Source organism: Pseudorca crassidens, chromosome 8 (genome assembly GCF_039906515.1).
Source record: "Pseudorca crassidens isolate mPseCra1 chromosome 8, mPseCra1.hap1, whole genome shotgun sequence".
Classification (NCBI taxonomy): domain Eukaryota; kingdom Metazoa; phylum Chordata; class Mammalia; order Artiodactyla; family Delphinidae; genus Pseudorca; species Pseudorca crassidens.
Genome location: NC_090303.1, coordinates 106,943,490 through 106,969,493, shown reverse-complemented (window position 1 = coordinate 106,969,493; position 26,004 = coordinate 106,943,490). Strand labels below are relative to the sequence as shown.

The 26,004-nt window shown below is 55.7% G+C and overlaps 1 protein-coding gene across 1 annotated transcript in view; it reads left to right on the top strand.

The window, feature by feature from the left end:
* The window catches only part of VIPR2 (vasoactive intestinal peptide receptor 2), a 67,938-nt gene that overhangs the window by 4,437 nt on the left and 37,497 nt on the right, over positions 1–26,004 (top strand). Inside the window, exons 3-4 of the mRNA XM_067747615.1 lie at positions 19,726–19,833; positions 23,370–23,467. Of these exons, the coding sequence (XP_067603716.1) occupies positions 19,726–19,833; positions 23,370–23,467 (206 nt within the window). The remainder of the gene's footprint in view (positions 1–19,725; positions 19,834–23,369; positions 23,468–26,004) is intronic.

Below are 26,004 nucleotides of genomic sequence, written 5' to 3'. Positions count from 1 at the left end.
TGACCCTTGGCCTCTGTTGGGAGACTTCCGAGGGAGGGGCCTCTGCCCCCCACGCCATTATCGGGCAGTCTAGTTGTTGGGCTCTGAGGCTGCCCATAAGCGGCATCCGCGCACTGGCATGAATGGGGGCAGCCGTGAACAGAACCCCTTCTTCACGTGGGGCATCTGCGGGCACTGAGCGGGCTCACAGCTCTGCTTCCTCTTCCCGGGGCTGAGTGCCTCCAGTTCCTACAGCTGTCACCGGACGCGCTGCCGGGCCCTCGGCCACAGGCTCCGGACACATGCAGACACTCTCGGAGCAGGAAGGGAGGAGAACTCTCCCGCTGACATAATGGAAGGCACACTGAATTGTAGTCAGCTGATGGCTGTTGGCAAGTCCTCTGCCCACAGCCCAGCTGTCCCTCACGTTCACCTGGGAACTGCTCCCCTCCCCTCGCCCCTCCCATAACTGCTGTTTTGGGGGAAATCCCCGAAGTACCATCTTAGTGCCCCTTTCTTGTCACTCTTCACTCCCCGTACTCACCAGGACATTTGTCAGCACGACAAAACTGGCAGGGCACGCGGCAGGGAACACGTAACTTTTAAGGAGTGGAGTTTGGCTGTGACTTTCCCTTGGAGGAGACGCCCTCGCGCTGGGTCAGGGTTGACCGGGCATCGGGTGCAGCACCTGCACGTTTGTGTCCACGACTCACCTTGACAGACGTGGCACCTGGGGGAACAGGGCGAGTCCAAGGAGGCTAGTTCTGTCCATTGTGCAGTAGGGTGTGTGGTCCTTGATCAGGTTTCTTTAATAAAAAGACTCTTCACCTCTGCTTGGCTCCGGTAGATGGAGTGTGGCCTTAATTAGCTCAAAACAGTGTCCTTTTAGTTCTGCTCCTTCCAAGGGCTCGGGTCTGTCCCTGTTCCCTGGCCAGCAGTGCCCGAGTGTGAGCCGTGGCGTGTGGCCGGGCAGGGTGGCGTTTGGCCGCGGGGATGTGGGGAATGTCCCTCACCACCTACTTCTTGCTCTGGAGAAATGCAAGCGCCGAATTGCCCAGCTTCCTATTTTCACAGGACGTCAGAAATGCAAACTCTAGGTAAAATGCTCCAGTTCTTAAAGTTTGCAATGAGTACTTTTTAAAAAGTTCTTCAGGAGCAGGCAGACCTCCTGTGTGGTTGCTGCCTGAGCTGCCAGGTTGCTCTCTGCGTGGCAGCTGGGCCAGGCGGGCCCCAGTTGGGGAGCCCCTCGTGGTGCAAAGATGGGCCGGGACGTTTAAAACACTCAACAGGGCTCCCTTGCAGGCTCTGCTGCCTGGTTCAGCGTTCCTCAGGGTGACCTGTGTGTGACCCACACAGACGTGCTGGACAGTGGACGGCACAGCCTGTGAAGATCTTGGCATCAGCTTGAGCAGAAAGAACGTCTTAGGTAAAGGCCATAAAACATCTCCCCTGTTTGGAGCCATAGGGAAAGGTGTCATTCACTCTTTGCAATGACAAGTATCAGTCCTTGGACATTTTCTTATATTGAAGGCTCTTATTTTAATAATAGCTTGATAGCAAAAATACCTGCCCCTGAGCCCTTTCACCTTTGACCCGTGGCAAGAGCTCGCGGATGGCAGCCGCCCTCGGGAAGGAGGTGACGCCACGGTAGCCGGCCTGGTGCCCTCGGCTTTCTGTAGAAAGGCAACTCGTGTTCTAAATTCCCGTTTTTCTTGTTGCTCTTTGAGATCTGCATGGCTCGAATACCAAGGATATAAATAGTACTGAGTTACCAGAACGAAGGTACTATAGATGAAGCGAGCTGGGAGCTGAGTGAAGGCCTTGCAGCTGGATGGGGTGCGGGCGATTCCAGGGCCAACAGTGTGCACCTGCTTCACGAAATTGAAAGTGAGATGAGATATTGAGGGTCTGTAGGAGCTACAAGCGATGGGTGTGAAAGAGCACCAAAGACGCAAGAAAATGAGTTTTCAGTTCTACTGAGATAATTTGTATAAGTCTAACAAGGAATTCTTTTTATTACATGTTGAATCCAAATTCAAACAAACCAACACATAAATCTAGACAAAACCAATTTTAATTCTAAACCCCTTTAAGGGATTCACTTTGTAAAAAAGGAAAGCTTAGGAGGCATTTAGAGCTTTGTGAGCTAATACTGATTCATAGCTAAGACTAACTTGATCCTGCCAATGAGGCAGTCAGGCCACGGATGCCTGAGAATATAGCTCAAGGCAGCTCTGTCCCCGCACGGGGGGTGCTGACCGCGGTGGTAAGCAGTGACTCAGCTCTCCAGCTCTGCCCGGTGTTCCTGCCTGTGCGTGGGTCACATGGGAACTTCCCTGTGACTTCACATCATTTTTGCCCAGATCGGGGCGGGGAGGGGGGGCGGTGGTGGTGGTGGTGGAATGTGACCTATATTTCAGAAGGACAAGGAGGTACCCATGTTTCTTGACAGCTCCACAGTCTGGGCCAGGTCCTGAAGGACCCACGGTCCTGGGCCGTGGCTGAGGTGGGTATGACAGTGAACATTAGCTCAAGACCGGGGCCCCGGGGAGGTGCTAGACGAAAGAACTTACTTTTCTCTGACGTTTCTCAAACAAAGAATACTGGACTAACTTTGATCCACTTGTCAAGGAGCTGTGGCGGGCATGGATACTGCCCCCTTCAGGCTAACAAGTCACCCTGCCACGGTTTCCCGGATGCCCGCAGAAGGCACGGGCGCTGTCAGACAGCATCATCAGAGGGAACCTGCTCCTGGCAGCGCGGGCAGTGTGGGCACCACGCTCCCACTCCTGTGGGTTCCCTTTTCCCCAGGCCCTTCAGGACCTGTGTGGAGAGGCCCACGGTGCGCTTTTGTCCTGGCTGAGGAGCCTGAACTTGGGAGACCCCAGTGTCACAAGGAGGCTGCTGGTGTCCTGCCCAAACTCCGCTCCAGAGAAAGATGCATTCTTGGTTATTGAGGTCAGCCTGAGGGCCGCACTCTCTGTCTGCCAAGGCTGTTGCTCTACAGACGTCCTCAAAAAGAGTCCGGAGCAAAGCTGCCAGTGCCTTTTCCCAAGACACGCCCATGCAGTGGGCGTGCTCCAGCTCCAGCTCCAGCTCCAGCTCCCAGCTCCAGGAGGGCGACTCTCAGGAGGCGTGGACGTCCTGCTTCTCTTCTCCAGGGCGTGCTGTGGCCTCTGGGCCATAACTCCCCACTCTGTGCTGTCGGTCCCTCTACGACGTTGTCCACTGTCCTTGCAGCCACAAGATCCTGCACAGCACTTGGCATTTAAAAAGGTGTCAAATAAGCTTTTGCTGAACAAATTAATGAAAAACTTCATATTAAAAATTGTGATATACGCACATAGAAAAAATGCCATACATACACAGCATGTGTGTCCCTCCCTCTTAGAATTCACGTGTGCACAGTGTATGTGCATCCCTCCCCATTTCACTGTGCAGATGGAAGCCAGCTCTGGTCTGTACTTTGTTTTTCTTTTTTTTTTTTTAACTTTAGCAATGTATTTGGCAACCGTTCTGAATTGGTTTATACTTTCCTTTTAAGAGCTATGTAGTATTCTAACAGATTTCCTTAGTCTGTCCCAGGCTCCTGGACTTTTAGGTAGCTTACAAGCAATACTCTAGTGACTGCATTTCTTCATGACAGTAAAATATTTCACCAGCAATTGAGGGTTGACTTCAAGCCACTATGCATGAAATCAGAACGTCCTTCTCATATGACTAAATAACATCATTTTAAGAGACTTGCTTATTTCTGTGATGGTTGTGTCACACAGAATATAATTAATTACATCCCACTTTTCATCTCGTCTTTCCTTCCTGCATCTCTTTGTCACAGAGGAAACTAGGCAGCTTCATGAGCGTGTTCTCTTCAGAAAGTCCCGTGGCGGAGTGACCCTTGTCTGCAACTCTTCTCTGACCCCCCGCCCCGGCCCCGCACCGAGGCAGCGCTGCCTCTGGCCCAAGGGCAGGTGGTGGTTGCCCCTCTCCCTGACGAGCATCTGTTCCTGGTCCTTAGCTGACCTGCGAGTGGGACTTGTGAGCAGACTTCCCTCCATCTTACCTCCTTACATCCATGTGGGTCAGAGGGCGCCTGCTGCCTTTCTGAGGTCAGCGTGATGTGAGGCCCATCATTCCCTTTCAGTTTTCTCTCTGATGTAGTACGTACGTTCTTGTTCTCGTCCAAATAGCTCTTTGAGCTGATAAGGCAAACAGCCTGATCTGTTTTTTTCCTTAGGGTGGGTCTTTTTGTATGCAATTTCTTCTAACTTCTAAACTCAATAAGGTCAGCTACCAGCCTTGGATATTTAAATAATAATTACGTATTGGTTTGATTTTCTGAAAGTAATGGCTTTAACTTTACTTTTTATAGGAAACAAATCTCGCTGAAAAAAATTCTACTCTGAGTTAAACTTTTATGCTTAAACTCATGAAAGGAATCACGCGTGAGAAGTCAATTACTAGCAGGTAGAGCATCAGCACACCTGGAAGCCTCAGGTGAGGAGGCTGTAACCCGTGCTCTGCTGGGTCACAGGAAGGAGCTTTGTGCCACTCGGCATTGCTGCTGTTGGGGACCAAGCTACTTCTCCCGCGCATCTTTCTAAGGTGCTGGTGACCCCAAGACACAGCTCAGCCAGCTGCTCGCAGCCGCCTCCCCCGCGAGCACCTCTCCGCCTTCCATGCCCCCACTTAGTGTCACGCAGGCCGTGTCCTGAAAAGGTCCCGTCACTCTTCCCGCCGGTGGGGCTGGTTCTGAGGCTGCGGCCCCCCCTCCAGAGGAGCCTGCAGTGCAGGTTCAGCTGTTGAGTGGTTTCCTGCGGTCCACCGTCTCGCATCCTGTGATGTGAAAGCGCAGGGTCCCTTTCTGGGGTGGGAGAGCCTGCAGGAGGCTCCTCGGCACACTGCACTTCAGTCACAAGCGGCCAGTGAAGCCGCTGTCCCTGCTGCAGCCCCCGCCGTCTGGCGCTGGCTCATGGGCGCATGGCCGGTGCTGCCACGATGGGGGCAGAGTTACACGTGTCAGCCACGCGCCCCCCCAGGTTCCCGGGGCTTCAGTTGTGCATGTTTTGGTCGCTTGGGCCGGTCGCAGCCCTTCCCGGGCACCCATTCACTAGCGAGTTTTTGTAGAGTTTTCTGGGTCAAGCATCCATTCCAGTGGTTGTCTCTGAGCCCTCGTAGCTGGGCCTGTTCTTGGGGGGTCGCCTTGAATCATGGAGTGGACTGTCATTGCTGGAGCCTTGGCTGGCTCTGTCGTTCACTGATTTTTCCAGCATGTTCTTATTGAGCAGATACCAGGCTAGAAGGGTGATGAGAAATTGGGCAGGACACGTCATCCCCTCTGGGAACTCCAAATCAGGCCCCCGATGGCAACGCACAGGGCGGGGAGCAGGGATAACGGGGCTTCGAGTCAAAGGACTGAAGGGTTTCTGGGGGGAAATCGGAGAATCTGAACATGGAATAACGTCAGTCTACTCTGAACGAGAAACTGACAGTGACAGAAAAATGGCTAAGGGCTTATTTTATCTTTACTCGGAGATTACGGCAGAAAAAAGGTGAGTGGGGAAACTACCAAGAAGAATGGAAGCTTTTTGACCATAAGCTAATTGGTGATCGGTACTTTGGTAATTGACTATATAAACTTGCTGTGTGTTCGGGGACGGTGGTCTCGGCTTCCGTGGTGCCCTGTGCTCGGCCCTGGAGCAGCCCTGTCCCACCTGCAGCTGATCACCACCACCCAGCCCCAGCCGCCTCCTTGGCCTCTGCACTGGGTGTGGCCCTCCTCATGATGATGAGCGCACCCCCTTGTACTCCAGGGTAGGGGCCCATCTTGGTTCCTCAGCCTCTTGGCACCAAGGCATCTGCCAGGGACCCTCCTGTCCGGCGTCTGTTGACCCAGGAGCAGACATACGGACCTTCCCGGTGCCCAGGACGGAGGGAAGGCTCCGAGTGTCCACTCTCAGGACAAGGACGGGAGATGTCCACAGAGCAGGCGTTGGGGGGGTCCCAATCTTGATGCTGGAAGGTGGTCGTCAGCCCATCAAGGTGAGGAAATGGGAGTGGACTTTCCAGTCTCTCATCCAAGCTGGTGGCAGAGCCCAGCTCCCTGGACCCTAAGTCAAGCACTCTTTTCACAAAGCCATACTTGGCATCTTAGAAAGAGAGCCATGCTTTAGATGAAGGTCTTCCTCTCCAAAGCCTGCTTCAAAGGTGAGGGGTCTCCTCTGAACTGCCATGGCTACAGGGAGATTGGCCTCATGTCCATCTAATTGTCTGCACCTTCCACTGAAGCTTCCCCTTGGGGTGAGGATCCCCACCAGTTCACTCACTTTGTGACAACAGCCCCTTCTCTCCTCCGGCCCACGGCGAGGGCTTTGGGGCAGCACGTTCATTTGGTGAGTCCTCCTTGACTTCCTGGCCATCAGCTTCCTCATGACACGCCTGGTTCTCTGTGTATCAACAGGAACCATCAGAGGCGGCCGGGGTTCAGCCGCAGGCGGAGGCCCCGCAGTGCAGGACGTTGAATCAGGGCCCAGAGCGCCCCAGATGTCTGCACCTTAAACATCGCCCGGGCTGTGACCTGCCCTGGGTAGGGCTCCCGCAGCTCAAGAACTGACACTCTCAAGGCACCTCTCATCCACCCCAGGGAAGGGTTACTACTGCTTTGCGAGCAGTCTCTGACTTCTTACAGCTACTTCCTTCTCTGCAAGGGAAGGACTGAGGCCTGTGTGAGGGGACACTGAGGGTGAGGCCAGGCCTCCTGGCTGCCCACTGGGCCCCGGCGACAAGGACAGCACGTGCCTCCTGTGTCCCCCCGGCAAGCGCTGTCGCTCTGCTCCCGTGTGGCCCCGTGCAAGGCACCCGAGCTCACCAAGTTTGGGGGGGGGGGGAGCGTTTGCTCCTGGGGCTTGTTGCAGAGCTCGGAGCTGGTGGGCTGGCCGCGCGGGCAGGTAGGAGAGGTGTGTGTTGGCACCCAGAGCAGCCGGATCCAGCCGTCGGGAGGGCTGGGGGCACACACAGGGGATGCGTGGGTGAAGGAAGGAGCACAGCGTTGACCCGCAGCCTGGAGCTGGCCCCAGGGGAATTCTGAAAAGCGCGCTGTCTGCCATGAGCTGTTTCGGGACGGTTCACGGAGCAGACACTTCTGAGAGGAGCTGGGGGGGGCCTCGCAGGCGGGTCACGTTTCAGGTGGAGGTGACGCAGACATGCTCCACGGCAGAGGACGGGAGGCTGGCGGAGCAGAGGCCAGGCCGCAGGGAGAGGGTGGCTGAGAAGGTGCCGCGGCCACATGGTGGTGGGGGCAGCCGCCCCAGGAGCGCAGGAGAAAGGAAAGCACACAGGAGGAGCTGGGGCCCGGGGAGGGCGCCTTCGGGGCTGTGGTGAGCAGCGGCTGCTTCTGGGGAGCCTAAGCAGAGGCAGAAGGAAGGGCTGGGAGGGAGGCTGGAGCCTGCTCACCAGTGGGACCATCTGGGGCAGCAGGTCCTGGAGGCAGGGGGAGTGGCCAAGGGCGGACCTGAGGGGCTCGGCCCAGAAGGAGGGGGAGAGAGGGGACTGAGCGCCCGGCACAGCTCCCGGGGTGGACGGGGCTGGAGGGGCCAGCAGGATGGGACCCAGGGCACTGAGCTGTGGACGTGCCAGGGGCCCCTGGCCCCCAGCCCTCGCACACAGCCTGGGAGGATGGTCCCGCACGAGGCCGGTCTCGGCCAGGAGCTGTAGACGCCACAGCCAGGCGTCCTGCCCTGGGGGGCACGCGCAGCTGTGCGGCTGCTGTACTGTATGAGGACGATCTGTCTTGGCGCTGGTAGATGGATGTCCCGGCTCGATCCCAAGACATCGCCCAAGTCCTGCTCATAAATCCACGCAAGATTACCCTGGGAATAACATGGCAGGACTCCCCACGCATCCAGTCCCAGCCTGTCAGCTGAGTCCAGACGTCCCCTCGCGGACGCCGCTCGGCTCTGCTAGCCTGGGAGCTCATGTGACACCACCAGCAATGCCCCAGGTGGTCACAGACATTGGAGGGAAGGTTGTTGAGAACGTGTACAAAAGACACCAGCAGACATCTCGACGGTGAAAGGCACAGCATCTGCACAAATTTACCTCCCCAGCAGTTTTCCTAAACTGACCCTGTAGCAGGACCTCACCGGGACTCCCGAGGGCCCCCGTTGTACGGATGTCGGAAGAGAGGCGTGAAGGTGCTGGGCCCGTCTCGGAGGGATCTGCAGTCAGTCCTCGGGCAGCCGTGCTGGCCGGGACGCCGACCGCAGGCACTAGGTTCACCCAGTTTGGAGGACATTTTGATGTTTGGGGTTTACTGGATTCAGCGTATTCTTTAGACAGGTTCAAACTGGATCTCCGGATGTTCCTTTGAAAAACTCTTTTGTTCAGTTAACAGCTTTGGTTAGTTCTGGGTTTTGAGTCTTGGTTTAACGTTAGTTCAAGTCCCAAAATACGACTCCAACTAATGGAATCCGTCTGAACTGAAGTTAAACTTCGCTACTTCCACATTCAAAGCTCCAAAGTGATTTGATCGAGGTGCCGTCCGGTGGCACTGCCCCCCCAGATGGTCCTTCCCAGGCCTTGGTTCATAGGTCGCCTCTAGCCCACCAAGGGTGGGATCACTGTAGCACCCTAGTTAGGATATTGGGGTGTCCAGGGTTGTCTGAAGAATGAGTTCCCGGGAAAATACCCCTCGCAGCCCTCTAAGGCACTTGGAGTCGGAGCTCTGTCGTGGCGCCTGGGTTTGCCCCTGTGTAACATCCAGGCTCTCATGCAGGGGCCTAGGGAGCAGCACGGCCCTGGGCCTCGGTCCACACCCAAAGGCTTGACCTGCTGTGTGGACTCAGTCACAAGCAGGGGGATGTTGAAGAGCCAGCCCGCCTTGGTGCCCTGGTCGGCTTGTGAACTTGCAGTGTTCCTGCTGCAGGAAGACCTGGTGAGGCCCTCCTGGCCCAGGGCCTCCATCAGGCACCTCGGGCAGCCTCAGACCAGTGGGCGCTCGGGGAACATTTGTTGGAGAGACGAATGCTCGTCACTGCAAGTTTTAAGAGAGCATGGCTGCAGCTGGTCCAAACACTGTGCCGAGTCATGAGGAAAGGACAGCCTGCTGTTTGGAAGATGAATTGTTCCATCTCTGTCTGCACGGGCAGGGGTTTGTTATCAAACGCCCTGAGCTTGTTCTGTAAGTTGCTTTTGAGTCCTGATTGCAGCAGCTCCCCTCCCAGCATGTGGCCGGATTTCACCTGCACTGACTGTCTCTGAGAAGCGCGCAGCCCAGACATAGGCTGTGATTAGTTCTGGTGGGTTGTCACTCGGGGCGTTTCCCCTCAAAAGGCTCCTTTCCACTCTCTTCTGCCACTAGCAAGTACTGTCATCATGCCTGACTGCAGCATTACTAGAAAGGCGTTTGGCTCGGTACCCAGCATGGATGTAGCTCTCCTTATCTCACCACATGTATTTGAGGAATAAATGATGTAGATATGCATCCTTAGAGCAACAGAAAGAGAGACTCCTCCATTTGGTAGAGTTGATCATCACTGTTAGTGGAGAGATTAGCTGGACTCTGTAGGACGCAGAGAAACAGGATATTTGTAATTGGACCCCTGAACAGGAAGCATCAAAGGTGCCCAAAGAGCAAATCCAAAGCTGAGAGCGGGGCTGATGGGGATGTGGGCCAGTGTTGCAGAGCTTCCAGGTCCAGGGCAGGGTTCGCAGCGATCGCGTCACCATCCGCAGGGCTGGGGGTCTGGACCCGCTCAGCATCATGTCTGCTTCCGCGGTGAGCGCTGAGACGCCAGGATGCAGCAGGTGGAACAGCGGGGCTCCCTGTGCCGCCGCTGCGGGGATAACGTCCACATCTCGACCCTGCCAACCCTGAGGTCAGGAAACAGACCCCCTTCTTGTGCTGTATGGCTAGCTCAGACCACTGGGGAACAGGGACTTGAGTGTCCAGGAATGGGAGTATTTGGAGGGGTGGTCTCAGCAGAAAGTCAAAGCAAGGTGATGGTGAGGATATGGCGAGATTTCTGCCGGTCGTGACTGCAGCTGCCCTTTGAAGGATCCAAACGCAGGACCAGGGCTGAGAGTAGAAGTTGCACAGAGCCCCATTTTGGCCGTGGGGCATAGGACAAATTTGACAGTGACCGGAGCCCCAAGGGGATGGCTGCTCGTGGCCGCGCTGCTCTCGCGGCCCTGGGAGAAGTGAGAGGGTCGGGGCCGCCCCGGGCCACCTCTGTGGCCTTTTGAATTCCTCTCTTTAGAACTGTTAAAGCAGAGTTTTAGCGCTCAGAGGATCCATGGAAATCTCCTGGATCAGCACGGTCCCCTCACGGGAGGAGAGGCAGGCGGCTGCCTGAATGCCAGCATTCTGGTGCCCGTTATGGCCCGCAACATCCCATTATGCTGTTTGGTCACCGCTTGAAAGTGACTCCAGGATCTTGAAAATGAAATTCTTCTTTCCCTTTGCAGTTGGCAGGTGGTCTGTGGGGCGGCTGGGCTTTCCCAGGCTTTCCCACCTCCTGGCTTTCGTGCCCTGTGGACGATTCACGCTCGGTCAGCCGGTATTTAAGGTCCAAAATGCCAGCTTTTAAAATTCTAACCATTCTTTACATGTATTAATTAGCGTTCTCTTGAAAGAAGAGCTGTTCCTCATCATTTGGGGAAGGACTACAGTCCCTTTTGAAAGAGTGGGGGAAAAGTCCAAGCACCTCGGGGGCATCTATTAAGTACTTAATAACTAGAATTCTGATCAGACAATTATTTCATCACTGCTATTCACAGCACAAGTGAAGTGGGTGTTGGAACATGTAGCCATTAAAAAAGATGGCACACGTCACAAATGACATGAAAAATACGAGATGTATATTGTTAAGTGAGAAAGCAAGGAATACTCCAGCATATAGGATAGCCTGTGTTTGTGAGAAGAACGTACGTGACGTCTCTGTGTATGTGGTGTATGGGCAGGTGTATAGGATGTCATCGGGCCCTGTAGGGGCAGGAGCCAGACGCCCATGAGGGGCCAGGAGGAGGCCGCTAGGAGGGGGTGTTTCCCCAACACTCTCAGCATGGAAGGCAAAGGGGGCGGGGGCAGGACTGTTTGGGGAGAGGGTTTCTTTGGGGAGAGTCCTTGGAATGCTCTGTGATGTCTGCTCTCCTGTGGAGGGGAGGGAGGTCCCCCACCGGTGAAAGGACTTTCATGTTGCTGGGGGACACAGGGATGAGAGGTGGCTGGCAGCCGTCTTGGTGCAGCTGGGCAGAGAGGTCCACTGGGTCTCTAGTTGTCCTCTACTCAGGAGGACAGCCACCAGGGCGAGGGCCAAGAGGGGTCAGGGGCCACAGCTGGGGGGAGGCGGCCCCTGGTCCATGGGAGAGGAGGTGCTGGCTTCCACCACGAGCACCTGTGCCAAGACCCCTGAGTGCCTCCAAGCCCCCTGGAGCCCCGAAAACCACCACCAGCAGATCCGAACCCAGTCTGCCCTCCACTCCCACTAGCCTGAAATAAGTCAGGTGGAGAAGGCATGTTAACTAAGCAGACCAGGCTGTGCCTTAGACCAGAGTGATCAGAAACACGAGGGGCCTAACCTGAGTTTCCTGCAGGACAGAGACTGTGCCCTGAGCCAGTGGGAAGGGCCCAGCTCCACCTGCAGCACAGACGTCTCTCCAGGTAGTCCATAAACATGAGCGGGTTCACCCGCCGCTGCAGGCTGCACACGGGTCGCAGCACGGGCCACACCTCCTCGTGCCTGGACTGACGTGCTGTGTGATTGCACGGTCCAGGGCGTGTGCTGCTTTCGTAATTTAAGATTGCACGCCTGGAAGAGTCTGTCGAATTTTAAGGGTGTCTCAGTGAGGGGTTCGTATTGTTCCCTTAGGTACTGAGAAGTTCTTAGTGGACAGAGGCTGGTGTAACAGGATGTGGCGAAGGCTCTGATGTGCATGTAATGGGTCTCAAGACCTTGGGGGGTCATTGAGCCTCTTTAGGTGTGGACCCCCGCTGTGAAGCAGCGTGTTCGCCGAGAGCCAGAAGGTCCTTCCCAACTCTGAAGTTCTGCGGTCCTTTTTTTTTTTTTTAATTTATTTTATTTTATTTTTTATTTTTGGCTGCGTTGGGTCTTTGTTGCTGTGCACGGGCTTTCTCTAGTTGCGGTGAGTGGGGGCTACCCTTCGTTGTGGTACGCAGGCTCTAGGCGCGCAGGCTCAGTAGTTGTGGCGCATGGGCTTAGTTGCTCTGTGGCATGTGGGATCTTCCCAGACAAGGGCTCGAACCCACGTCCCCTGCACTGGCAGGCGGATTCTTAACCACTGAGCCGCCAGGGAAGCCCCTCTGTGGTCTTTTGAATGACCCCCAGCTGGCCCTCTGCCCCAAAGTCCTTGTTCACCAGGCAGAGCCCCGGCACTCACTTAAGGGGCTCACGAGGAGGATGACAGATGGACTGAGGAAACGTGACATTGCTTCTTAAAGTGCTTTCTTCCTGTTCAGAGATGTCCAGCAGTTAGTGTGGCCTGAATCAGTGCAGACGGAAGCACAGGAAACAAGAGCAGCCCTGACAACAGCCCCTGCCCCCGAGGCACCGCCCAGCCGGCTCGTGGCCTCTGCGTCCTCGGCCCAGCAGTGCGCTCTCGGACCCCACAGCAGGGAGAGCAGCCCTCACCAGGGGCTCCAGGGTCAGGGGCCCCTTGGGGCCACACTCCACCCAGGAGGTGCAGGTGGGTCGGCGACGTTCCATGCTGCCCACCCCCAGGCCGGGCTCAGTGCTGCCAGGAACGGCCAAGGGCGAAAGCGGCCTGGCTGGGCTGGGCCCCCGCTGTGTGTCTGTGCCCCACCCAGCCCGGCCCACAGCACAGAGGCGCTGTGGGCAGGGCTGGGGAGCCTCCGGCAGCTCAGCCAAGCTCCGTTCAATGCCTCGTTTACTCGTCTGTGCGATGAGACTTGGGGACACACCGGGCCTGTGAGTTTGGGGGATGAAATGAGCTCATGAGGGCGGGACCCGGCCCCGCTGCTGCTGTCACTGCCCGTCCCAAGAGCAGTGCTTTCCTCAGTGGGCTCGCGGGATGCACTGGTCATCAGCACTGCCTTCTGGGTCTGTGGAGGTGCTGGGGGCCGTCGGGTGGAGCGTCCAGGGACGCCCGGCCCTTCGGCGGCGGCGTGAGACCCGGAGTCACCTCGCCGGCCAGACAGGCCTCCCTGTGCCAAGCAGGCCCCTGAGGAGCCGCCCGGTTGGCTCACCAGCACTCACCCGCCCTGCACGGGAGGAAGCCAGGCTTAGCGAGGTTGGGGCTGTGGCCTGGCGAGCTGTGGGCTCCGAGCCCACCCTCCTTCCCGTGCCAGGTAGGGCGTGGCTGCCATGAGCCCCTGAGCAGTTCAGCACCACTGCAGGGACGGGGGTCAGCCTGGGTCTCTGGCGCAATGGCCTGGGGTGGGGCACGGGAACTTTCTAACAAGTCGCCGGGGCTGCTGCTCTGGGGCCCCGTCAGCACCCGCACTCGTAATCCTTGAGGTCCCGTCCAGCGCCTGCACCCCAGGACTGTGGGTCTCAGCCCTGGGTACACGCTGGAACCTCCAAGAATCTTAAACACTGAGAAGTGCTGTCCGGGGGAATCAAACCAGAACCCTGGGTGTGGATACTAACAGCAGGCCCCGGGGGCGTGTAGGAAGGACCCGGGCACACCCTCCACTGCCGCTTGGCTGCCCCATCACCAGCCTGGGCTGAGGGGCACTGACCTGCCCTCTGACGGGGTCGTCCACGGGGCACACGAGGTGCTGCCTGTCAGGTGAGCCTTGGAGACCGCGTCGTTCTGGCCACGGCAGATTCTATACAAGGAGTGACCGGGGAGCAAGAAGCGCCGTTTCTCTGCTTTCTCTCGAGCAAAGGTTAAAACGACAAAAAGCAAATGAAGATCTCTGTAATGAAGGGACTTGGCCTGGAGGGTGTGCTCATCACGGCGGGGGAGGCCAGTCGAGCTGAGCTGACCCCAAGCTGAGGCCTCTGCGTGGCTCTTCCTGCCGTCAAGCAGCAGCCACTCTTCAGTGTCCCTCGCCGTCTCCCCTTGTGTCGTCTTCACACTGACACCCGCGCTCGGCCGCCTGCCCACCGGGGTCAGAGCCAGGAGACAGGAGAGGAGGTGATGGGCCCTTCTTCCCATCTCGCTGCGCCTGTTCTCACCTGTTCACCGACACAGGCGTGGCTGATGCACAGAAGCGCCTGGAAACAAGTAAACGGTGTCCAGTGCTGTGTCCACCACAACCAGCAGTTGAAAGTCCTCTGACGGGACTGGACTGGGCTTCCCTGGGGCTCCGGCTTCATCACCAGGGGCAGAGGAAGTGGAACTGTGAGACCCCCACCCCAGGAGCTGCGGCTTGAGGGGTGTTTACCCACCCGGTGATGAGGTCCCACCAGCCCATCCCAGAGGAGGACGGGTAGACCAGGTCAGTACCTGCTGTCTGCGGGCTGGGGATCCAGTGACCAGCACGGCTCTGGCCTCGGAGCCCAAGAGCACTTCCTGGGCTTCCCTGCAGCTTCTGATTCTGGAAGAAGCTTTGCCACTTATGACTTCAAATTTAAACTAAACTTTTGAATGGAAGGTGTTATTGGTAATGTTAGCTGTCGCCTGGCCTCACACGTTAGTGCCAGAAACAGTTTTCTTTCTCCTTTTCCTTTGCCCACGCCTGCTCCTGCGGCACCTCCCCTGCGCTCCGTCTTGAGCAAGGTGACCCAGGGCACGAGGCCTCCCGCCCCTGGATGCCCAGGTGCTGGTCCGCCCACCCTCTCCTCACAGGCCGGGCCGCAGGAGCGGAGACCCCTCCCTGGAGCTCCTGGTCGCGGTGGGAAGCACCTCCATCACACTGTGGCCACCGTCGAGAGTCAAGCCTGCCTGGGTACCTCCACTGTCCCACTGCTGTGCTGTCTCTCTTTGTGCGTCGGTGTTGGTAGGGGACTGGATTTCTCTCTTGGTAAAAATGTGGACAGATCGGAGCACAGCCACTGCTGGGGATGCCCCAGGAGCCTCACCCAGAGAGGGCGGGAGACCACGTCAGTCGTGGTCACAGCCTCGCCTGAGACATTAGCCCTGCATTCGCTGGACGAGTGCTCAGAGCCGTCTTAGTCTGCTTGCGCACCTGGACTCGGTTCATGCCTCTGGCTTTGTGTCCAGGGCTTTCATCATAAAACACCTTGAACGTGGAAGACTGGAGTGGTAGGAGCACATCTCCCCAGGTCCCAGGAGGTCACAGAGGGCCAGTGGGGACAGTGGTCTTCCAGGGAGAGGGCAGTGACAGCGAGACGGGTTCTGGCCCCAACCTTGCTCTGCAAACCCATGAGCAGGAAACATAGTGTTTGTAAAACTCTGCCCTAGACGAAGTGTAACACCTAAGTAGTGACTCACCTGATTTTCTTGAAAACGAATTGCTGTTTATATCATTGAAATAATGAGAAAATAAACCCGGGACTCAAAACAACACGTGTACCATCATCTGTGAGAGTATGACTTGCCGGGGATATTTTGGAGAGAGAGTTGGTTTTTCGGGTACAAGTTTCTTTTCCATGGTGGTCGGTTCCTCCCCCTTCATAAGACTGCTTCAGGGGCTTCCCTGGTGGTGCAGTGGTTGGGAGTTCGCCTGCCGATGCAGGGGACACGGGTTCGTGCCCCGGTCCGGGAGGATCCCACATGCCGTGGAGTGGCTAGGCCCATGCGCCATGGCCGCTGAGCCTGCGCGTCTGGAGCCTGTGCTCTGCAACGGGAGAGGCCACAACAGTGAGAGGCCCACGTACCGCAAAAAAAAAAAAAAAAAAAAAAAAGACTGCTTCGGGCCAGGTGAACTGCAGCTGTCTCCTCTGAGTTCCAGAACACAGGCACGTGTTCTAATAGCAGCCTTTCCTGAGCACAACTCATCCATGTCCCGAGTATGTTCCGTTCAAGTTGCCGTGAAGTTTAAGAAATTTCTGGAGGCTGCACCGTGCGTAAGACAAGTTTTTCTGGACCTCTTGATCTAGAATGTTCCTTTCAGGGGACTAAGCTGCCTTCCCAGGAGGAACTTAGGAAGCCACCCCCGCCGGTTTATGCTGGGCTCCTGTGCACTCTTTCCTGCGAAGCCTGGCGGTTGGTTCACGGAGGCACCTCGGTCAGGCCCTGGTCGGGGCTCCTCCGCCACCTCCTCTCTGCAGCTTCTGGGACACTTTGCCAAGTGTACAACGTGTCAGTGCCTCCCGGGTCTGTTACTCACCCAGGTGCTAAATTAAACAGTATGGAAGGTGAGGAGTACAAAAAAAAGCACTTGTTTCTGGGAAAATCAATTTGTGTGCTTCGGAAAAACTGAGAAATTGAGTTGCTAAGCAGCCGTAGGGTTGGAGGTGAGCATGACGGCTAGGACTGAGTCTGGAAACCTAGCTTTGCAGGAGCCTACGTCAGCCCACTTCCAGTGCTCTGAAGTTGGAAATCACTGAGGACAGGCCAGAGTATGATTTACACAAGAAGAGCAAAGAGGAGCCCAGTCAATAAGCCCACGCGCAAAGGAAAGGCTTTGGCTGTGTCTGTGTTGAAGTGATAGAGACACACTTTGTGTTTCAATCAATGGAAGACACTTAAGGTTTTGAGCACCTACCGCGCTTTTCAGTTCCCCAAGCCACTGGCCCCCACTTTGGATAAGAGACCTCCTCCTCCTTGGTTTGGGTTTTGAAAGACGGAGAAGACTTGTGTGATAAGTGATAAATAAATTTTTACCAAAAAATTCTCATTCTTGTTTATAATTTATTCATAAAATATTTCAGGTAATTTATACGGCCATTTTTAGCTGAAAAACCATGACCTGACGAAAGTTGCATCTGTTTGGGCTAATTTACCCCCAGCAATAGTTTATGTACAGTAATGATGGGTTTGTTATTTTCTCTCTTTGCTTTGTTTCTTGATAGTTTGTAAGAGTGGCTTTTTAGTTTTATTTTTTGCTCATTTTAGCTACAGCTCGAGGGTGACGCTGTCCTGGGATGATGGAAATGTGTGTCTGAGCTGTGAGATGAGAGCCACCAGCCACATGTGGCTACTGAGCATTAGAAGCGTGGCCACTGCAGCTGAGGAGCTGAATTTTCAATTGCATTTAATTTCAGTCGATTTAGGCTTAAACGGCCACATGTGGTAACCACGTTGCAAAGTGCAGTTCTAGGGTTTTTTCTCTTCTTTATTTTAGCGAATCTGTTCAGTTCATTTTATCTATTGTTTTAGCTAAAGCGCTAATGTATCGTTGAAGCATGATGGTGACCGCAAGTGCCCAGTAGGGTCCTGGTTTGGGCTGTACACTGTGCTTAACCGTTTCTAATAATAGCTACTTCTTTTAACAAATGGCCTTTGCTACGTTAAGGCAGTCTCAGTATTTCGTTATTCTATTTAGAGCTTTTAAAAATTAGCAATGGCTGCTGAATTTCGTCAAGTAACTTTTCAGTCTATTGATGTGAACAAAATTTTCCTCTTTTCAGACTGAGCCTTGATTTTATTATCACCATCTCACATATCTAGGTTGCTACAAGAGTGTAACAAAAATAAATTCTCACACAGACCCTGCTTGCCTCACCCACGCCACTTTTTCTCATGCAGTCTGGACTATTCAGCACTTTTCAAACAAGCCTCTTCTCCCCAGTTTGTCCTGGGTCCAGCTGAACTCTGCTGGGAGTCGCCCCTGCCTGGCAGCTCTCTCCCCTTTCTCCAAGCTGCGCCCCCCCCCCGCCCCGCCCGCCGAGTCCCTTCACGGTTGTGGTTTACGTTATTATGACCACAGTTGACCCTGTAACAGTCCCAGGCTCCTTTCCGGTGTAGCTCTATGTTATTCCTGGAACTATAAGTTAGTTTTCCACCTCTCTATCAATAATTGGCATCAAACTTTGTACCAGAACAATGGCAAGACACTCTCGCGATGATCTAGTACACAGGGTGGTCACCAAGTGCTGTTCTCAGAGCCACTCCTGTGCCCTCCGTCCCGTGCCAGGCGGCCTGGTTGGTCCGGGGCTCCCTGGTGCTCCTCCAGCAGAGCTTCCAGAAACACCCAGCAGGGCAGGGAATTCTGGAGTTCTCAGAGTTCAGAATTCAAACTCGATGTGATTCTCCCAAACGTAGGTCCCCTGTGCCCTTTAAGGGCACCGCCATTGCTCACCTCCTGCGGGCTGGGCTGCCGCCCCCTTTGCTCCACCTGAATCTTTAACACACATACATGCTGTCTGTCTTCAGTTTTATGACATCTCTAGGAACTGCCATTTCAAATTTCTCAACTGCCATTTTCATGAGACTTGGGAAATGGAGCGAGAAGCTCGTATGTCCCCAGTTGTCTGTCTCTTGCCCTCATCGCGTAGGCACATCCCTCCTTACCACCCTGCTCATCCGTACACTCCCAGGTCTGCAGGCTGCACTGCCCACCGGCCGGAGGTGTGTTTCTAGTGATGTCTTTGTCCTTGATGATGTGTCCTAAGTAGTTTTTCAAAAAGCAACGTTTTCTTTAAATATGTAAGAATGTTAATATAGTATGAATTTATGTACTCAATCTTCGGTAGGTAATTCAGTTTTTAGGATGAATGTATTTTCATTTTATTTTAAAAAGCCTTTAGAAAGTATTTTCATGGTTTTTTTGTTTGTGTTTTTAGCCGCACAGCGCGGCATGCAGGATCTTAGTTCCCCAACCAGGAAACGAACCCAATCCCCCTGCAGTGGAAGTGCGGAGTCTTAACCACTGGACCACCGGGGAAGTCCCTATTTTCATCTTTTTTTTTGCAAAACTTGGTTTGTAGCCAACTTTTCATTACCTCTGTTCTTAGAAGTAAAACATTCCCGTGGTCAAACCAAAAATGCATAACTCCATTGATGTGTTTGCGCAGTTATCGTACAGGTGTGGGTGGCGTGTCAGAGAGCAGAACTGTTGTTTCTTTCTTTGTTTTAATTGAGGCTAGCACCCTGCTCCTCCAATACTGAAGTTTAAATGAAGTATAAAAGTTTAGAGGTCACAAAATACAGTAGAAACACCTTGGACTTGTGATAAAAATTTCCTGGGTTCAAACGTGGATTCACTTACTGTCTGTTTAATGTTGAGAGGCCCCTGGACCATTCAAACCTCAGTGCTCTTTGTCAGTGAGATGATTAATACAGTGTTGGTATGAATTACTGTCGTGGGGTGGTTATTAAACCAAATAAGAGATCTGAAAAGTGTTCTAAGCTATAACATAATGCAAATTAAGTTTTGATAACTCCACGAGGGTAGCCTAAGATTTCACCGCTAATATGTCGTCTTGACTGCTGAAATCCACTAAATCTTTTCAAATATTTAAATCTGCAAATTGTCCTTGAAGTCAGAATCCATAAACGCACAAGTATATGTGCATCTAGGGGACTCTAACCTCCAAGACTTACACAATACTCAGTGTTGCCCATTTTATCACATGGGGGGTGGGCGGGAAGCACTTCAGCAGGAAAAAGTAATGATTCTACTACAATTCGAAAGTGTGCAGTGCATGCTGGGTTCCTCAGAAACATTCTACCGCAGATCTGCTTATTCCTCCAAAGCTGATTGCAATGAACCCATGCCAAGTATATTCTCAATAATATCGTGGTGCGAGTTTCACAGAAAAATAATTTGCAAGATAATTACCTAATTAACAGGCTTTCTATTTGAAAAGCTTCTGAGCAGATCCGGTCCCACCACCCTGGGCACCCCACACGTGGCCTGAGGGTGCTGCCCTTGTGCTGGGCAGAGGGCCCTGCTCACCCCCGTCTCCCCTCCAGCCTGCAGCGGCGTCTGGGACAACATCACGTGCTGGCTCCCCGCGGATGTCGGCGAGACTGTCACGGTGCCCTGTCCAAAACTGTTCAGCAACTTTTATAGCAAACCAGGTACTGTCGTCTGTGTTGTTTCTGAGCTGTGCGGGGGTGGGTGGGGGGCATACGAGGGGCCGGCTTCTCCATGGAGGCACAAGAAGCAGGGCGTCAGTTTCTTTGGCCCAGTGAGTCAGGGAGCAGCTGTGCTGAGCTGGCCTTAGAGACTGGGAGCACAGAAGGCTTCCTGCCAGGTCGTCCACCCTACAGCACACACGGTGGGGTGGACAGGAGACCCTGGGCAGGAGCCAGACACACAGGCGCCCAGCGCAGACGAGGGGCCGCGGCACCAGGCAGGGAGAGAATAGAAACACCTGCCGCACTTGGGCACCCGTAACCCCCAGAGAGCATCCTCCAGGGTGTCCCTTCTCGGCCGGGAACGCACTTTCTGCTTCACGGGAATCCTCTCCTTTCCTGGACCGACTCTCTGGGTTCTCAGCCCCACCCTTGACCCGGCCCCCTGTCACCTGAACACCTGCAGTCGCGGAGCTTCCAGCCTCAGAAGGTGCTGACCGAGATGGGCCGCCCCCTCCTTCCGGGGCTTGCTCTGCACACAGGCCCAGGAAACCCAGATGTTCGAGAAATAGACCCGTTTTTTATAAAAAGTTGTAAGTGGGAAATTGGGGGGTGTCTCTACACATCAGTGCGTGTTGTCATGGCAACCAGCACGTTGCTCTGCTGTCCCCATGCGGGTGAGCCCTGGGGCCCACGTGAGGTCCCCCTGAGCCGGGCTAGGAAAGGGGATGTGAACAGGCGGGTGGGAGACTCTACTTCTGTGGGAGGGGAGAGCTGGGGGACTGGGCACAGTTCCCAGAGCAGGTCTTTGCAAGGGACAGTATCAAACCATCAGGTGGCAGAGGGCCAGGTTCCAGGACTCGGAGGTTTATTCTGACGAACTGGAACCTTAGGGCATCATGGATGCCGTCAAGTATCAGTGTTCTCTCAGCTGGGGAGAAGGCGCCTATGCTCTGCGTCCAACAACGACACAGCCAGGAGCCCGTGCCCTCGGCCAGGCAGCCCAGTTCTGAGTTCTGCTCCCCGTCTTCTCCAGAAGCCACCTGGCCAGTCCCCAGAGGGCTGCGAGGGCCCTGGCCCGCCCCTGACTCAGAGCTGAAATGGCCCGCAATGGGAGCACATCCGGTGGACCGGCCGCAACCTGGAGCCTGCCCATCACTCCCGCCTCGGCCCAAGCCAGGACCCTCCTGACAGGGCCTGAGCCCAGGTGGCCATGCTCAGGGCCAGACGTGTGACTGTGGCCTTTTCAGGACAGTCACACTCAAGCATGCACTTAAGGACTGAGGACAGGAGTGTGCAATCAGCTTTAGGGAGCTGGGGTGGGGCTACCTACACCACTGTGCTGAGGCCCCTACACTGCAGCTAAATTGGGGCCACGGTGGGGAGAGGCATGGAGATTGCGGGGTCCTCACAACAGGTGACCAGACTTCTGAGTCCTAAGCTGTGCCCCACTTTTGTTCTCAGGTCCCTCTCTCACCTCCCCTTACCCTCTCCCGGAGCTTCCCCTCACTTGCCTGCCCTCACCCCCCGCCCCCTCTCCCTCACCTCCCACACCCTTCTCCCTGAGCTCCTTGGCCCCGCTCTCACCCCTTTGTCCATCTCTCTCCCCCGATGCCTCTCTCACATCCGTGACCCGTCCCTCACCTCCCTGCCCCTCTCTCATCTCACCTCCCTGACCCCTCCATCACCTCCCCAGCCCCTCTCTTCACCATCTCAGGCATTTCCTGGAAGCCCACCTTCCACTTTTGCCCAAGGTTTCACTGAGGAGTGTGAAGCCAGGAAGATGACAACCCTGCGGGCGAATCTTGACTTCGTAGGATGAGGTTTATCTAAACGTCCTCTTTAGTGTTTGCCATATTATAAGTGAGGAATGGCTAGCTCAGCACTCCTTGCCCTTCCACAGAGCTTAGGGTACAGGTCCCAGGAGCAGGTAGGTAGCAGGTGTGCTGTGCAGGTGAGGAGCTGACTGCCCAGGTCTGAAACGGGCGCCTCGCTTGTAATCTGGTAGCTTTGGGCGGGTGACCCAGCTTCTTTAAGCCTCAGGTTTCTCACCTGTAAAATGGGATCATCAAAGGGCCTCCTCATGTAGCTGTCAGGATTGCGTGAATTAAATACGGAAGAGCCGGGAGGAGCCGGTGAGCCCTACGCTGCCGACACCACTGTTGTTCTTGTCCTTTCTTGTTCCCGACTCTGACGGGCAGGTCATTCCCTTCTGTGGGCCTCGGTCTCCCTTCTGTAACGTGGGGCAGGGGAGCCAGACCTCAGCAACCTTGCCCCTTTCAGGTCTCTGTCTGGCCCACTGCACTGCAGTCCCTGTGCCCGAGCTGCCCGCAGGCCCCCCGGGAGCTGGAGCAGGAGGTTTCGGGTCTGGAATCGGAGGACCCAGGGGATGGCGGTGTTGGAGTGAGGCTGGGCCGGGAGAGCCCAGGTGCTCTTTTCCAGGGGCTTTGCTGAAACCGACCCAACCCACTTCCTCTCCAGCGGGCTGGGGTCTGGACTCCCCCGGCCTCTCTCCCCACGGGGAGCAGAGTGGCTTACGCTTATCTCCTCCCCAGGGCGGACGCACCGCACTCTTGGTCCCACCTGATTCATCAGTCAGAGCAGGTGAACCGCGGCGCTGCCCTGGGGTAGAAGAAATGAGGGGTTTTTAAGCACAAAACTCAGTTGTTACTGACCCTCAGAGCCTCACTTTTCCATCTATAAAATGGGAACTGTGATGCCACCAAGTGTGCAAATAAAAAGCGATGGTGTGAGGAAACGTTTGCTATTCTGAAAGCCCTGGGCCTGTGGTCCCAGCAGGAAGCAGAGACAGCAGGGCCAAAGTCACCGCGCCAGCCTGGGTCCGAGCTCCCGAAGCCCACCCAGCAGGTCCATCCCCTTTCCCTCACCACCCTGTGTGTCATCTGCTAAAGACGCCTCTTCCTGTGCAGGGGACCCTGCATTGCTGAGTCTGACGTGCACGTTAGGTTCCTAGGAGCAAACAGTGGGGCTGTAAAGTCAAAGCTGTCTATTTCATGCCACGTGAACCTGACGTCCACGGCCTTTCCTGCAGCCACAGCGGCCAGTGGTGCCTGCCCTGGCTGCTCTGGTCACTGTGCCTCGGGGCCGCGAGGTGAGGACTGGCCCAGGGGAGCAGGAAAGCGCAGGGCAGAGCAGGGCAGAACGGCCAGGGTCTGCCCACGATGCCTCTCAGTGGACGGAACAGCCTGTTCGCTTGCACCCCGCTCCGTAGTGAGTAGAACACACCGGCACCTCTGTCCCATCATAATTGCCCCGGACACCGCGCCTGTGCTTTGGCGCCGAATCCGCTCCCTCCAGCCGCCGAGGCCCCGGGGATGCAGGGGCCACTGCCCAGGCTTCGTGGGCGAGGATGCCAAAGAGGGGGACGCACCCTGAGCAGCTGCCCCGGGTTCAGGCCTGGGCCCCTAGCCGGCCCCGAGGGAGAGGGAGCCTCTCAAGCCAGCGTAGGTGCAGGCGGGGGCCCTGGCCACCAGGCCAGTCCTGACGTGCAGATCAGACACCTAGCCTTTACCTTCCAGGAAACATAAGCAAGAACTGCACCAGGGACGGGTGGTCAGAGACGTTCCCGGATTTCATGGACGCGTGCGGCTACAATGACCCCGAAGATGAGAGCAAGGTAAGGGCTGCGCGGGCCTCCCTTTCTGGTCGTTTTTCCGAGGTGCCTGGTAAACTGCGACCATTTGCTGCTCCAAGCCTAACTCAGGTGTTCTTTCACTTCTGGCCAAATCCTGCCAGTGAGGTCCCTGGTTTCAGTTCAGCCACCCAGCCTTTGGAATTATGTGCTGGTGCCGTAGTCCTGGAGCTGGGAAGGGCTGGTTTTCTCCACCTGCTGTGGTATATCTGGAAGGTGACACCGAGAGTGGCTCTACCTGCCGAACTGAGCTTAGCCAGTGTCCCTTCTGCCATGAGGGTTTCCTTGTTCCCTTTAGGGTGTTGCCACCCGTGGCTGTCGAGAAGCCACGCGGTTGTTCTCTTAGCCCTGAGCCGGCAGCGGGGATGGAACCACACTTGGAGCAGCTCTGCAGACTTAGAGCCCGCGTTGCTGGTTGGGCTGCCCAGGCTCGGCTGGCCGCTGCTGCCTCTCTCGGGCCGTGGTGGAGACTCGGCGTGGGGCAGGCATAGTGTGAGGAGAGCCTTTCTCCGGGAACGCAGTCCTTTAAGCGGTGGGCACCCTCAGCCCGGCACCCGCACCCGGCCGTGCCCCGTGGGGGGTCTGTTTTGTTTGCCACCGGGAAGCCAGCTCAGTGTCTCCCCTTGAAGCCCATCGCTCGCCCTGTGACCCCGTGTGGATGGGGAAGGGCCTTGGGAGCCGGGAGCCGGGCTGTTTCAGACGTGCTCCCTGACGACGGGTGTGAGGCCCTGGGGAGTGCCTGCCCCCGACGCCTGAGCCCACACGGTGCGGGCAGACCGTGTCTGTGCCGCCGAGGCCCATCTCCTGCCCCCCGCCCATGCCACCTCACCTCCGCTGCCCCTGGGTCCTGCCCCCAAGTGAGGCCCTTAGGGATGTGGCTGTCCCATCACTTCTCCTGGGTAACAGAGGGGCTTTCTTTGCTCTCCTCACTAAGAGTTACAATTTAAAGCCGGTTCTTTTCCTACCAAATTAGTAAACCCTAGGAAAGGAAGTTCATTGTATTTTAGCTGGTATCCCTCTAACTGGATGACAAGTGACCTGTCACCGGTGGTCAGCGAGGGTAATCATGGTGGTGCAGCTCTGAGCCCTGCATCATGTGCTTCTTACTGATGGACGTGGTATATATTTAACGTACACGATGTGATGTTCTCACATGTATACAATATGAGATGATTCCCCAGTCCATCGCCTCACAGATTCCCTTTGCTTTTATATATATATATATATATATATATATATATATATATAAATTTTATTTATTTATTTTTGGCTGCGTTGGGTCTTTGTTGCTGCGCACGGGCTTTTGCTAGCTGCGGCAAACGGGGGCTACTCTTCACTGCGGCGCGCGGGCTCCTCATGGCGGTGGCTTCTCTTGTTGCGGAGCATGGGCTCTGTGCGAGGTCTTCAGTAGTTGTGGCGCACAGGCTTAGTTGCTCCGCAGCATGTGGGATCTTCCAGGACCAGGGCTTGAACCCGTGTCCCCTACATTGGCAGGCGGATCCTTAACCACTATGCTACCAGGGAAGCCCCTCCGTTTGCTTTTGGTGAGACACAGAACCTATTCATCTTATCACTGCAGGTTTGTGCTTGTTGACCGATGCCCCCGCATTTGCCCACCCCTCATCTCATTTAGTCTGGGTGACAACCCACTTTACAGATGGAGAAACTGAGGTTTAGAGAAATGATGTGATGTGGCCAAGGGCCCCGCCATTCTGACGAGAGCCAGCCTCTTTGACCCCCTCCTCAGGGGCCGCTCCCGGGCCCCCTGCTCTCCCTACACAGGTGGAAGCAACAGCAATGGGCCTGGGACACACCTAGGCGGGCAGCCAGGCCAGGGCTGTGCTGACCCTTCCCAGCCATTGTGCCCCCCCCCGCCCGTGGACTTGTGCCCCTGGGGCATTCTGCACGAACCCCTTTTGTTCTACAGGATCCCACAGAGAAGGCCCAGCCTTTCCCCATGGGCGTGGCCAAGGGGCAGGTCTCGCGGGGCCCCCATGACAGCAGCACAAATGGTGAAGCCCCCCAACGCTGGGCCCGAGGCTTGGGCAGCGTTTAGCCTCTTCCGCCGTCAGCCGTTCCCCGCCCCCACCCCGCTCCCTGGAGGATGGGCGTAAATGCCACTGCCCACGTGCTTGCCGGTGGCCGGGTGCACAGCCAGGTCAGAGGCCACTCGTGGAATCAGGGTCCAAGCACATTTTCATTGGACAGTGAGGGGATCTCAGGTTCCAGACTCGTAGCAAACTGCTGTTCAGCTACTTAAATGTGTCCAAACCCGGAAGCCGTCCTATTGGTGTCTAAGAATAAGACCTTAACTCGTGTAGAATTTAACCCCAGTTTCAGGGCTGTTTCCGTAGAGAAAAGCGTCCCAGGCCCTGTTCTGAAGACCCTGAACTCTGACCAGGGGTGATGACAGCCCCACGGTGGCCGAGACCCTGTCACGTCCCAGGTGGCCCTGCAGGACGGGGGCAGCAGCTGGAGAGTGTCCAGACTTCTGTAGGGGTGGGTGGGGTGGGGCCCCAGCA